Source organism: Anomaloglossus baeobatrachus, chromosome 7 (assembly GCF_048569485.1).
Source record: "Anomaloglossus baeobatrachus isolate aAnoBae1 chromosome 7, aAnoBae1.hap1, whole genome shotgun sequence".
NCBI lineage: Eukaryota > Metazoa > Chordata > Amphibia > Anura > Aromobatidae > Anomaloglossus > Anomaloglossus baeobatrachus.
In genome coordinates, this window is record NC_134359.1 from 161,694,667 (window position 1) to 161,710,143 (window position 15,477).

General features: G+C 42.3%; 1 protein-coding gene across 5 annotated transcripts in view; it reads left to right on the forward strand.

The window, feature by feature from the left end:
* Positions 1 to 15,477, forward strand: part of TRPM2 (transient receptor potential cation channel subfamily M member 2) — a 2,537,250-nt gene that overhangs the window by 232,900 nt on the left and 2,288,873 nt on the right. For all 5 annotated transcript variants that reach the window (XM_075317785.1, XM_075317788.1, XM_075317787.1 and 2 more), the window contains one exon: positions 3,062 to 3,254. In XM_075317785.1, coding sequence (XP_075173900.1) covers positions 3,105 to 3,254 — 150 coding nt within the window. In that variant the 5' untranslated portion in view covers positions 3,062 to 3,104. The remainder of the gene's footprint in view (positions 1 to 3,061; positions 3,255 to 15,477) is intronic.

A 15,477-nucleotide genomic window follows, 5' to 3' on the forward strand; every position in this document is an offset into this window, starting at 1 on the left:
CAATTCAAAAAAAAATTGCAGACTTATACAGTTTACAAAAAAATAAAATTATATCCATGGAGCCATGTAAATATAAATGCATGGCATATTTAGAAAAAATAGAAATGTATTTTGCCCCTGCCAGTGGCTCACATATTAAAGTTTAAAAACTCAGTTCATCTTATTGCAGGAATAAAAAATATTAGTTATTGACTCATACTTCCTTTGGTGCTTGCAGCATCTCTCTGATCAGGAGAAATAATGTGTTCCTGTGCGTGCCAGCAAAGTGCTGGCTCCCAGAGGAAGTGACTCATGACAATGTCAGGGGTCATCATCTGACCCCGTGCTATCATGGTAGCATAACGTTGCCCTATGATCATGTCACGGAGCTGCCGAAGGTGGCGGGGAACAGTACGATACCAGCTGAGGCGCTTTAGATTGTACTGTTATAATTTTAGAGTGCGATCTAAGCAGCTAACAGGTGTGGGTGGATTGGAGATTCACCCATGCCTGTTAGCTGCACATGTCTGCTGATCAGATCAGACATAGGCGGGGATTACCACGGACTGGCCCTGGAGCCCCAAGTAACCACAGGGACATGACCAGTGATGTACTAGTACATCATTGGTCATGAATGGGTTAAAGGATGGACATTACCATTGTGTAACAAGATAACCTTAAGGCTTAACACTGATGAGTCAAGAAAGAGATGCCACTGTTTCAGCTCATGCTCACAACTTAAAACTACAAACAACCAATCAATGTCAGTTCAGAAGCACAGGTTGTCAACCTGTTCAGAAAACTGTGTAAAGTCATTTTGGCAGACTTGAAAAACGTTTTGTACCAGGTGACAGCAAATGCCATCTTTGAAGTTTTGAAGTCAGTAACTCTGCATTGCCTTTGACAACATAAGTCCTGGACCAAGTCATTCACTTCTGGTTATGTTATAAGTTGAGGCTCACCAGACATACATGGCTCAAAGTCTGAATCAACGTTGTTTCCCATCTCTGACCCATGAACAGCAACACCTGCATCAGCAGCCTCCTCTAAGATGCAAGTATCTGGAGGCTTTCGTAGTGGAAGAGTGTCATCATGTGACACTGATCTCATAGCTGAAAGCAGATTGGGATATTCAATGGATTTCATATTCTTAGCAGAGAAACCAGAGACTTTGGTTAGACAGAAGTAACAGTTGGACACATAAGCCTTCTGTTCCTGCCATATCATTGGAACAGCAAATGGCATTCAGATATAAGAACCTTTCAGACAGCTGCTAAGATCAACAGCACATTGTGCACAACAGATGTGAGGAGCCCAGGATTTGTCTTGATTACTGTCACGCTATATTCTAAGATGTACAATAGCAGTACAGCGCAGTAATGTGGGACAGGAGGATTCCTGAAACTACCTGAGAAGGTAGTTAGCTGTTAAGCCACTAGGGGGCGTTAGAGTGGAGAAAACATATGAGCAGAGAATTCTCTAGCAGAGGTAATACTAGTCAAGCCCACCAGATGGCAGTAGAATTGTCAGAAAGCCGTGTCACAACATGAGGTCTTGTAAATACACAGGGGCAAAGACTAAACGTAGTCAGAGGGAAGTAAACAGTCAGTAACCGAGAGATCAGAACTCAGAAGTGAGGGAGAATGGGAAGACAAGATAGAATCAAGGTAAAAAGATAAGGAACGAACAGGGAGACAGACGAACAGGGAGCTGAAGGGAGACAGCGGGAGAGACACTGACAAGACAGAAACAGAGAACAGAGGAGGTTAACAACAGGTCAGGTGAACACGTAGGTCAGGTGGGGGGGAGGGCAGACAACAGGTCACTCACGAGCAGAACACAGCAGAGCCAGAAATATCACTGGCATAGTCCCAGAGAAACAGTGCCCTAAAAAAGCAGCCTGACCTCCAGAACAAGGCAGGAAGGATTAACCCCTAACGTGACCTGTATCAGAAGTGAAACTAAAAAAAAAGCTCAGCTGCAGCTGAGCCAGGAGTAAATCATGACAATTACTAATCTTATATCCAAAGTACAGCTCATAGACTTTCATAATAAAAGCTGTCATGGTGCATCTTTGAGGCTTAACCGTGTACTTTCCACAAATGTAACAGATGGTATCACAACTGTTTCAACACTAACAAAACATTTTAGCTATATCAGATCACACTGTAGTAGTTTATAGTTGCTTAGATTGTAAGTAACTTGAAAATCTTTGCAAGCAGATTTTACAGCCTGTTTCCCTATTCTGTAACAATTCCACTGAAGTTTTGCAACTTCAATGAAATGCAAGCAATTCATGCATTTGGCTGTCAATAAATTACATAACAGCAAATATATAAAAATATTGATAGCCTGAAAATATGAAAAAAAAATCAAACAAGATTCGCAAAAATGATACTTGGCAGTAAAATTTTAAGGTGATTTTCGTGATCAGCAGCTCAAATTACATAAGACTCACCCAAAAGTGTTCAGGAAGCAAAATCATTCTTCTCCAGTGTTTTCAGGATATTACTATAGGGATTCACAGTGTTCATGGTGTTGCCTGATGTTGTTGTAAATGTACCTATTTATTAGCTTTATATGTAAGATTTGACAGTGTTTGTGTTTATTGTGTCTGGGTATTTTTTACAATTTTGATTTTGGTTTTAATTTTATTTTTTATTTTGATTTTGGTTTTAATTCATATCTAATAAATTGCTGTTTTAAGGGTTCTTTCTGATTGATTCAGTTGGAAGACCTTGGTAGTACCAGTACAGTAAATATATGGGGGAGACAATGGATGGCCTTGTAAATCGTTGTTAGTAGATTAAACAGAATTTGATATGGGATTGGAAGCTAGTGAGGAATTGGCACAGCAGAGGAGTAGTGTTGGGGAGTGGATAAATTGGGCAGCAGGGTTAAGACAAGTAATTTTTTTTGTTTTGCTTTTCTTCTGTTGTTGTTTTGCTCTTTTTGTGAAAACCAAAAGCATTTGAAAGTTTTTGTTATTTGACACTCTTGCTGTACAATCACTTTTGCTTCCTGCAATTGGAATTTAGAGATCATCATCTCTACAAATATTAATTATTTTTTTTCTCTATAGATGTAGAAAACACCACTTTCAACTCAAGAACCAAGACTTTGTGATGTCAGCTGCCGAGAGTAGTATTAGTCAAGATGAAGAAAGTTTTAAGGCACAACCTAAAGGAATTTCCCATTTAGTTTCTAGCTTGAGACCAACTAACAAAATCAAGCGCAAGAAAAGGACACACTATTCCCCTTCTGCAAAAGAACAGGTATCATGTATATTTTTTTAATCTTAGTGGCATAAACAATTTTGAGCTTAATGATTAAACCCCACTTTTCAAATCTGGCCAGTGTCACTTTGTGTTAATAAATCTTCGTATATCCTGGCTAATCTGAGATTGTTTTTTTTCTGGGACATATTATACTTTATTTTAGTGGTAGATTTAAGTCGATAAGTTTTTTTAACAATTTTTAAAATTTTACTTTACTTTTGCAAGAGAAGAAGTGCTATTTGCTAGTTGGAGTGTAAACTCGGCTGGAATAGATTGCAGACACCATATCTCATTTGTATAGAGCCCCTGAGGTATCAAATCAGCAGAAATCCCCACAAGTGACCCCAAATTGGAAACTAAACCACTTGATGAATTCATCAAGGGGTGTGTTGAGCAGTTCAAACTCACATAAGCTTCACAGAATGTAATTATATTTGGGTCAATTACATTTTTTCCAATAAACTTTCATTTTGGCTCAAAGTTTGTATTTTTCTGAAGGGGAAACAGGAGAAAATGGACTCCAAAATTTGTTATGCAAGTTCTCCCACCACAGTGATACCCCATATGTGGTTAAAGACTAATGTTTGGGCACATAGCAAAACTCTGTAAGCAAAGAGCACTATTTATTTTTTTGCACAAATTTGGACACCATGTTGCTTTTGCAAAGCCCCTGAAGTGCCAAAAAAAGTAGAGACACTTACAACTGACCCCATTTGGCAAACTAAATACCATAAGAAATACACCTAGTGTCTGTGGTGAGCATTTTTAACTTTTGTAATGGACTCCACAATTTCTTGCACAGTTTCTCCCAAATGCAATGATGCACCATGTGTCCTCAGAAACTACTCTTTGGCTACACGACAAGGCTAAGAAGGTAGGTAGTAGCAGTATTTAGCTTTTGCAGCACAGTTTTAGCTGGAATATATTCCGGGCAACATTTGCAGATCCCAGAAGGTGACAAAACAAGAGAAAAGAACCCAAAGTGACCCCATTTTAGAAATTGCACCTTTGAATTAATTAATCTATGGTTACAGTGACTATTTTGGCCTCACAGATGTTTTCCCTTTGTAACATCCACACCATGCTTTTTATTCTGGACAGTTTCAAATATAGCAGTATAGTGCCCATACTTTGTCATCAACTTGTGCTTCTGAAAATACACAACCCTTAAATTGTTATTTGTGCTCCCTCTGCTACAGTAATGCCAAACATACATATATGGTCACTTACTGCAGTTTATGCACAGTAGAGCTTAGAATGATGGACGGATTTGGATTTGGAAGTGAAGACTTTACTGGGTTTTTTGCAGAGGGGCCATGTTGCTTTTACAGAGTGTTTATCCTATCACTAAAGTGGGAAAAAAACCATATTTTATTGGTATAATTTTGGGGTACATAGCATTTTTTTATCACTTTCAGTATAAAGTTGGGATTAAATTATTGTTTTTTATGCAAAGCACTTATATTGGGGTTTCTGTGTATATTTCCCAAAATATAGTTCAAGTCTAAGCCCCAATGGAACCACTCACAATAATAAGGCAGATGGAGACACTTTGAACTATGTTTGTAATTTGTTTGGTGGTATCCATCTTTTAGGCATGCACATAACTTAAAAGATACCTAACATGCATGGACATCCCCGGAACAGAGACCAAAAATTGTCCAAATTGACTCCATCTGCCTTACTATATAAGTGGTTCCGTCAGGTGATTTGTGTGAATCACATTTTTGGGGAATTGAGCAAAAAAAAAAAAAGCAGAGAAAAAGACAATCAATTGGCTAGTCAATTAATATACTAATTAACTGATTTATTCCGATTGAGTTTCAGTCCAATTACCAAATACCTTTGTACACGTGTGTATCCATTATATATATATATATATATATATATATATATATATATATATATGTCAAACAACCTTGTTATTCATCTCTGCCTGAGGAAGGGGGAGATTGTACACCCCCGAAACGCATTGTGGCTATTAATCTTAAACTAAATAAACCTTTGAACCTTATTTACATCATCTATCCTGTCTCTAAGCAGCGCAGCCGATACCGTGAATTTTTGTAACCTTATTTCCAATTTTTGGGGAATTTACATGGAAACCGTGACATTAGGGCTCACTGGACAGCACAAGTTAAATATAAACTGAGCCTTATTCCAATTCTCGGGGACAGAAAGAACAAATAAACAGCAGTTAATGCATAGATTTATTTTTATGTTTAATGTGTTTTTTTATGAGGTGTAAGTGATAAGATAGCTGTATTCTTTGGATCAGTGGGATTATAATGATACCAAATTTATATAGTTTTTAATATTTTCCTACTGTCACACTAAAAATGCTTTTATTCATATCTAAAAATTGTTTTCATCACTATATTCTTAAAGCTATAACTTTTTTTGGGGGGGCATACAGAGCTATATGTTGGCTTACTTTTATGGGAAGAGTTAAATATTTTTTCTATGTGGTAAAAGTGATAACACCATTTTATTATTTGGGTCAGTATAATTATTATAAAGCAATACCAGATTTATATACTTTTTTAAGCATTGCTACTTTTGCTCACAAAAATTAACATTTTACAAAAACTAAATTATTGGATCACCATATTCTGAGAGCTATAACTTTTTATTTTTTTGGCTGGATAAGCCATATTAGTCCTCTTCCTCTTTTAACCGCTTAGATGCTGTTGTCGCGTTTCACTGTGGAATTTAAGGGATTAATCGCCCTGATAAGTTCCAAAACCGGTCGGCGCAAATGTTGCAGAGTGTCAGCTGTTATATACAGGTGACACCCATGGGAGGCGCTACACTCGTTTTCCTTATTGCTGTGAAAAAAACGCACTGAAGAACCAGGCCCCTTAACGGCTGCCATTAAAAGGCATATTGGCGGCCGTTCAAGGGTTAAATTATTTTTTTACATATATTTTAACATCTATATTTATTGTTTTATAGAATATTGAATGGAAAGCATGCATTCAATAACATTTAGAGTTCCTTCAGTACACCTTGCATGAGCAATTTAATATTAAACAACCATTAAGGCATAACAAAACTTTTAATTTTTGCGTAATTAATTGGCAAATTAAAAATTAAGAGATTCTGTAATATTTTTAGATTTTGCTGTCATCTTTGTGCAATGCATTGCTACTGCAAAGGTCTAACAACTGGATTTCATATTCTTTAGAAGCTGCCTTCCCTTGCTGTATTTAAAAATGCCTACTCTTTGTGATATAAATGGCTTGCTTAGTTTTTGGATAGACTCCCCCACTTGGTGTGAACCCAGAGGCACGCAGCCAACCAGCTAAGCAGAGGGAATGGAGGAGGAAAACGAGGTGCTTCCTGCACAGAGACGGAGTGATGCAACCAGGAAAATCACTGCATCCTCAGCAACAACTATATTTAGCATGGAAGGCAAGGGTTGCCTAGCCTGTGCCTTTTTTACAACTGGAATGGATGACCCAACTCACGTTCTCTGAAAACTTTTTAAAGACTCAGTAGAGGCAGAAATAAAATTAATTTGTCTGCTACATGCATAAACCGTCACATTACCACCCAACATGTTTGTCTGGTAAACTTACTGTGCTAAAATGCAGCCTAAAAGACAATCTCAACCACCCGACACCCCATCAACCGCATCTGATGCGTCTTACTCTGTCACCCTCGAAACTGTTCTCACCCAGGTCCCTGTCCACAGAACCTCCACTTTACTTGCTACAGTCGGGGTGAGTGAGAGCCCATCAGTTGTTACAAAAGTAGACATGCCTGTGGATTTTGACTAATCTCACAGATCGAGCACACCACATATTTCTCAATCCACCATAACATCTCTGACTGCACTATCTGACTGTTTCTCTCAGGGTGCATTTCACCACTGACACCTGGATTAGCAATCATGGTCAGGGGAGTTACATCTTGCTGACTGGACACTGGGTTACTCTAGTGGTTGTGGGGGAGGCGGGGAAAGGGCTGCTTCCAAAGTCTTGAAATCCCCAGACTTCTTGATCTACCTCCACTTCTGCTTCCACCACCTCCTCTAGGGCCTCCACCTGTGCCCTCAACCTGTCCCTTAATGTAACATTCATTCCAACAGTGCAGAGAGAATCCACCCCACCTTTGTACTGGTTCGGTGATCGCTCATGAACTTCCTGATGTTTGACGAACCATCCTTCAAATATTTTCAAACCCCATTGTAATCCAACCTAAAGCAGAGAAAACACTTTTAAGGGGGGTCAAAAAGCTTCCAAATCAGCAAAAATATGTTTTACAGTGGAGCTCCAATGATGTGGCACAGCTATTAGGTTCCTAGACTATTGACATAACAAATATTTAGGTGGATGAGTGACTGGTGTATGGTTGGTGCTACCAGACTCCTGCTCCTGCTGTTACGTCACCACCGGAGTCAGCTCCAGCCACTTCTGCTCCAATCGCCAGGTGATGTCGTGTTCCTGCCATGGATGGTGCTGGTGATGGGAGGGGAATCGATGCCAGCGGCACCGGTGGGCGGAGGCTCTGATCATCCACTGGGCTGGGTTATCTTGGGATCTGCAGTACCACTGATTGACTGTAGGTGGCGTGTGTCTTCCAGCTGAAGTTGCCAGCATTCAGCTGCAGCCAATGGGAAGACACCACACCCTTCTTAGTTCCCCTCCTGTCTGCTGACCTCTGCCAGAGATAGTTCTGATTTCCTGGCTCCTGGTCTGCCCTATTCTGTTTTGTGATTCCTGTGTGCTGACTTCTGCGTGTTTTCTGACTACCCTTCTGCCTGCTGTTTTTGTACCTCGCTGCCCGATCCGGATTTGACCTCTGCTACGTTTTCTGATTACGTCCTTGACTGCCTATTCTGTCCCTCTTCTGCTATTCCTGGTTTGACCATGCCTGACGACTACTCTCATCGGACTGCAGCCTTCCACAGGTAGTGATCTCCAGGGCCCTGTGTAATTCCAAATCCCTGTATCGGGGTTAAAGGGTTTCAGGGTTCTAGGGGTCCTGCTTGGTGAGTGGCTTCCCTCTAGCCTGTCCATTACATCCCATCTGAGTCTGCTGATCCAGGCAGGCGTTACATTATCTCTGGCCCATCTAACAAGGAGAGAAAAAAAAAATGGATTCTCTCCATGCTGTGCTAAACCAGGTGCACAACCTTTCTGGCCTTGTTCATGGACTTGCACAGCTAGTGCAGAATCTCAGGTCTGCTCAAGTTCAAGCCCCTGCAGCACCTACCTCATCGTGTCCAGAGTCCCGTCGACTGCAAGGTAGCAGATCACGTTGTGGAGCCAAATATGCAGTGCCTGGATCTCAGAAGCAATCGCTTCCAAGGCAGCAACACCACCTGAGTGGGCCCCAGGATACCCAGTCAGGTGCCCAGGTACTCCCTGCAGACCCTATGAGGTTAATGTTACCTGTCTCATTGTCTCACCAGGGAAAATCTTTACGGCTGCAGGCCTTTATTGATTGTGGCTCTGCAGCTAATTTCATAGACACTATTGTAGCAAAAGAGCTGGGTTTGACTTTGCTAAGATTGAATGCTCCCATTAGAATATCTGCAATTGATAGTACACCTCTCACCCAGGGTGTGGTTAATTTTGTAACTCCAGAGATCTCCATGCTTGTTGGGGCTCTGCATGTAGAATCTGTGTCATTTTTTGTTCTTGAGAATCTGATGGTAGCAGTGGTATTGGGCATGCCATGGCTGCGCAATCATAACCCGGGCATAGACTGGCACCAGGGTGAGATTGTGCTCTGGAGCCCAGAGTGTCAGGAGACATGTATGTCTTTATCTGTGAACCTAGCTAGAGCTGAAGCTATCTTCATACCTTGTGCATTCAGGGAATTTGCTGATGTGTTTTCTGTATCGGCATCTGAAAAATTGCCTCCGCACAGAGATTATGACTGCCCCATAGATTTGGTCCCCAATTCCTGACTCCCCAAGGGTAAAATGTATAATCTTTCTGGTCCGGAGCGTCAGGCCATGAAAGATTATATAGCAGACAGTCTGCAGAGAGGGTTTATCAAACCATCCAGGTCACCAGTCGGCGCTGGATTCTTTTTCGTTGATAAAAAAGATGGTAGCCTCAGACCTTGTATTGACTACCATGAACTTAATGCTATTACTATAAAGAATCAGTACCCTCTGCCACTCATCTCCGATCTATTTAACCAGCTCAAAGGAGCCCGGTGGTTCACCAAGCTGGATCTCAGGGGAGCATATAACCTAATCCGCATCAGAGAAGGAGATGAGTGGAAAATGGCATTTAACATTCCAGAGGGACACTATGAGTACTTGGTAATGCCTTTTGGGTTAAGTAATGCGCCGGCTGTCTTTCAGAACTTTGTTAATGACATTTTCAGAGATATTTGTGGTCAATATGTGGTGGTCTATCTGGATGACATCCTGATTATTTTCCTGATGCTACGTCACATGTCCAACATGTAGGCACTGTACTCCAGAGACTCAGGGAGAACTCCCTATTTGCTAAATATGAGAAATTTGTTTTTTTTGAGGCAGAGGTTAATTTCCTGGGTTATTATTTTGTCAGCAGAAGGCTTCCGCATGGATCCCTCTAAGCTTCAACCGATTAAGGAGTGGGTGCAGTGTTTCCTTTATTATCGAAAATTTATTAGAGATTTTTCCAAAATTGCCAAACCCCTCACCGATTTGACAAAAAAGGGGGCTAATGTGGTTAATTGGAAGCCAGAGGCGATCCATGCCTTCTTTACATTAAAAGAATGTTTTTCCTCAGACCCGATTCTGGTTCAGCCTGACCTTATGCGTCCGTTTATTGTAGAAGTCGATGCATCCGAGGTTGGAGTGGGAGCGGTGCTATCACAAGGTACTCCGTCTCTCTCTCAACTTCGTCCTTGTGCCTTCTTTTCCCGCAAGTTTTCTTCCACAGAGAGAAATTATGACATTGGGAATTGTGAGCTGTTGGCAATTAAATGGGCCTTCGAGGAATGGCGCCACTTCCTCGAAGGCACCAAACATAAGGTCACAGTCATCACAGACCATAAGAACCTCACTTATCTGGAATCTGCTAAGAGACTCAATCCTAGGCAAGCTAGGTGGGCATTGTTCTTCTCCTGATTTGATTTTGTGGTAACATTCCGGCCCGGTACCAAGAACACAAAAGCAGATGCACTTTCCCATAGCTTCTGTCCCTCTCAGTCTGAAAACTCTGAACCAGTTCATATTTTAGCTAAAGGCATTATTATGTCATCTGTTTCCTTAGATTTGATAGAAGAGGTCCAAAATACCCAAGACCAAGCTCCTGAAACCACTCCTGACCATAAACTGTTTGTCGCCCCCTCACTTCGCCTACGGGTACTCCAGGAATCCCACAATTCTGTGCTTGCAGGTCACCCTGGTATAGGCAATACCCTCCGACTAGTAACCAGGAATTTTTGGTGGCCAACCGTAGTGAAAGATTGTAAGGAATGTGTACTGGCTTGTGAAACGTGCTCGAGCCAGGGCATCCTGTACCCACCCTGCCGGATTTCTCCAGTCCCTACCTACTCCAGTAAGTCCTTGGACACATCTCTTCATGGACTTCATCACTGACCTTCCACCTTCAGAAGGGAAGACTTGTATCTGGGTAGCAGTGGATGGATTCAGCAAACAGTGTCATTTTGTTCCTCTGTCCGGATTACCTAATTCTGAAACTCTTAGCAAGTTGTTTATTAGGCATATTGTGCGGTTACACGGGGTTCCGGAAAATATTGTTTTTGACCGAGGAACACAGTTCGTCTTGAAATTGTGGAGGGCGTGTTGTAAAAAGATTCAATATAGAGTTATCTTTTTCATCTGCCTACCACCCAGAGACCAATGGTCAGACTGAACGTTCCAATCAAACCCTTGAACAATATCTCCGGTGTTATGTGTCTGACCGTCAGTCTGACTGGGTGGAATATCTGCCGCTAGCTGAGTTCGCCATCAATAATCAGTATCAGGAATCCATCGAGACTACCCCCTTTTTCTGCAATTTAGGGTTGCATCCACGTTTTGGTTCTTTTTCTTCCGCTGTGGTGGATACTCCTGAGGCTGAAACAACTGTGGACAAACTGAAGGTTATCTGGTCTGAGATGAAAGAGAACTTGAAGGAGGCAAAGGTTGGTCAAGCCTCCTCTGCTAATAAGAGACGTTCCAAGGGCCCTAGCCTTGGAGTTGAGGACAAGGTATATTTATCAACACGGAATATTAAACTCAAGGTCCCTTCTGCTAAGCTGGGTCCGAGATTTATTGGACCTTACGAGATAATCGAGATAATTAATCCCACAGCTTTCTGCCTGCAACTCCCCCCATCCTTTAAGATATCGACTGTGTTCCATAAGTCCCTCCTCAAGTTATATCGTGTCCCCATTCACCCAGTCAGGTGCCCCCCCTCCTCCTGTTTTGGTTTTAGGTAACTTGGAGTATGAGGTACAGAAAATAATTGATTCCCGTATTGTCAGAGGGGCGGTACAGTATTTGCTGCATTGGAGGGGTTATGGCCCTGAGGAGAGGTCATGGGTCGAACGATATTCATGCTAAGGATCTGGTCCGGCGGTTTCACCTCCAATTTCCTGGCAAGCCGGGTTTTGAGGGTCCGGAGGACCCTCGTAGAGGGGGGTACTGTTACATCACCACCGGAGTCCGCTCCAGCGACTTCTGCTCCGATCGCCATGTGACGTCATGTTCCTGCCGTGGATGGTGCTGGTGATGGGAGGGAAATCGATGCCGGCGGCACCGGTGGGCGCAGGCTCCAATCATCCACTGGGCTGGGTTATCTTGGGATCTGCAGACCCTGCCTGACGACTACTCTCATCGGACTGCAGCCTTCCACAGGTAGTGATCTCAAGGGCCCTGTGTAATTCCAAATCCCTGTATAGGGGTTAAAGGGTTTCAGGGTTCTAGGGGTCCTGCTTGGTGAGTGGCTTCCCTCTAGCCTGTCCATTACATCCCATCTGAGTCTGTTGATCCAGGCAGGCGTTATACCTGCCAGTACAGATAAGACACAACATGGAGACCCATCTTGATATTCAAAAACATTTCAGGCAGAACAGGACAGTGGCATCTTCCCTCCATTGCCCCATAGTGTCTCTGAGTAGCAGTCAGGTTTGTTCCATGCAACACACATGATGTGGCCCAGCATTTCCATTTTTTAAAATCAAGAGGTGGATAAGTGACAGGATTAGGCCTGTTGCTCCCAGACCCCTGCCAATACAGACAAGATACAACTTGGAGACCAATCTTAGAGTCTTGACATTTAAAAACATTTCAGGCAGAAATCTGGACAGTGACATCAATTCTCCCCCCATTGCCCCATGGTATCTCTGCACAGCAGTTAGGTATGTTCCATTCAACACACAGGATGTAGCCTGGCATTTCCATTTTAACCCTTTCACGACCGGCCGATTTTTCGCTTTCCGTTTTTTTTTTTCGCCATTCTTTTTCTGAGAGACGTAACTTTTTTATTTTTCAGTCAATATGGTCATGTGAGGGCTCATTTTTTGCGGAACGAGCTGTACTTTTAAATGAAACCATCAGTTTTACCATATTGTGTACTAGAAAATGGCAAAAAAATTCCAAATGCTGAAAAATTGCAAAAAAAGTGCGATAGCACTATAGTTTTTGAGATATTTTATTCACTGTGTTCACTATATGGTAAAACTGATGTGTGGGTGTGATGCCTCAGGTCAGTGCGAGTTCGTAGACACCAAACATGTATAGGTTTACTTTTATATAAGGGGTTAAAAAAAAATCGGAAGTTTGTCCGAAAAAAGTGGCGCACGTTTTACGCCATATTCCGTGACCCGTAGCGTTCTCATTTTTCGGGATCTTAGGCTCAATGACGGCTTATTTTTTGCGTCTCGAGCTGACGTTTTTACCGGTACCATTTTTGCGCAGATGCTACGTTTTGATCGCCTCTTATTGCATTTTGCGCAAAAGTTGTGGCGACAAAAAAACGTCGTTTTGGCGTTTGGAATTTTTTTGCCGCTACGCCGTTTACTGATCAGATTATTGATTTTATATTTTGATAGATCGGGCGTTTCTGAACGCGGTGATACCAAATGTGTGTATATTTTTTATTTTTTTAACCCTTTAATTTTCAATGGGGCGAATGGGGGGTGATTTGAACTTTTAGGTTTTTTTGTTTTTTTTTAATTTTTTAAAACTTATTTTTTTACTTTTTTTTTTTATTTTACTAGTCCCCCTAGGGGGCTATTGCGATCAGCATTCCGATCGCTCTGCAGTATCTGCTGATCACAGCTGGAAGGCTGTAAACAGCAGATACGCTGTCTTTCTCTTTTGCTGTGCCCCGGGCACAGCGAAAGTGAAACCAATTCATGTGTAGTACAGGAGTCATCACATGACCCTGTACTACCATGACAACTATCGGGAGTCACGTGATCGCGTCACGTGACTTCCGGTTTCGGCGGTAAGTAAAACTTTACCGCGATTGCGCTTATAATGGCGCTGTCATGTATTGACAGCGCCATTATAAGGGGTTAATCGGCACGAGCAGATAACGATTCTGCTCGTGCCTAGCAGGCACACATCTCAGCTGTGAAAATCAGCTGAGATGTGTGCCGATCGCGGCATGCTGCCGCCGGAGGACCGCGGGCAGTAAGATTATGTCATTTAGGACGTAATTTTACGGCCCGCGGTCGTTAAGGGGTTAAAATAAAGACATGGATGAGTGACAGGATTAGGTCTGTTGCTCCCACACCCCTGCCAGTACAGGCAAAATACAATTTGGAGACCTTAATTGGAGTCTCCATATTTCCAAAAATTAAGGTCAGACAACAAGAAAAATGGGAACAATTGGCAAAGACTACAAATAGTCGAACACCGCAACATGGATGAGTTGTAGTACTTCTGTAAGAAGGCCTGAACCAACATTTCAAACTTCACCAGAGACAGCAAGATGACTGACAGGCGTAAGGCTGGTGCTCCCAAACACCTGGTATTATACCATCGCCTAGTCTGTACAGTCTGGGACTGGGGTGGCAAACTCTTTGGACCTACATGACTTGTTCGTCTTGATGAACGTTAGACCATGTATATTTTCAGGGGACACCTGGATGTGCTTATCCATTAATACACTGCCAGCAACGCTGAAGACATGTTCTGAGAGAATTATGGCTGCCGGGCATGCCAAAACTTCCAAGGTGTCACTGATGAGTTCAGGCCACTCTTCCATTTTTGAAGACCAAAATTCAAAAGGGTCCAATCCCCTCTTATGGCATTGATATTGAGCTCTAGATACTCGTGCACCATCCTCTCCAGTCATTCACTATGTGTCAAGCTTGTACTCTATTCTAGAGATGAGCGATGATCAAGGTTTGAGGTTCGCCAATTTCATGTTCGAGTGATTTTGGGGGGTGTTCGAGTCATTCGACGAACTCGAGCCTCTTGCTAAAAGTTCGACAGTTCGAGTAACATTCGAGAACGGTTTGATCAACAAAAAGACTAGCTAGTTACTAGCTGGCTTTTCACTGTAATAGTGTGAGTCACTGTGAATCATGCTATTATCAAAATTCAGTGTATAGTGTGCGGGGGGGACGGGGTTTAGATCAGTGCTGCTGCTGAGTACTAAGAGAATGCCGATCGACATTTTTTTTTTCCACTAACCGCGCGTACAGTTGGGCGGGCCAGGCTGTCAGCCAATCACAGACACACAGACAGCTAAGTGAATTTTTGCCAGACAAGCAAGGGCATGTGTCATGGGCTGTGCATGTCATATGTCCTTGCCTTATAAGACACGGCCATTTTCCCCGTCGCCGCCATTATCTCTCTGCTGCGTGTGGGTGACAATATGGAAACTAGAAAAGAGAAGCGCTGATAGGGTTTTACCAGATTACACATACGGTTTAGCATATATTAAAGTGCACTCACCGATTCAGGTTGTGAGAGGTCACAACCACCATAGATAGCATGAGATAATGGCAGCTGCTGCGGCCCCACGTGTTTGCAGATCAAAGTGGAGAGGGAGAAGGGGTTAAACCCGCGCAATCCGCCAGAAAATGCAGAGGAGATGTTGATAATTTAGAACATTCTTTTATTCCATGGGTCTACGCGTTTCAAGGTCTATGACCTCTTCTTCAGGACCAGTAAATCAACACTACATGTACATAGAAATGAAACTTTTTTATACATGTGGTATCCACAAAGTACCGCCTCCCGGCACTTTGAAAAAAGTCAGAAAGAAAAGAAAAAAAGAGAAAAAAAACATTTGCATGCATG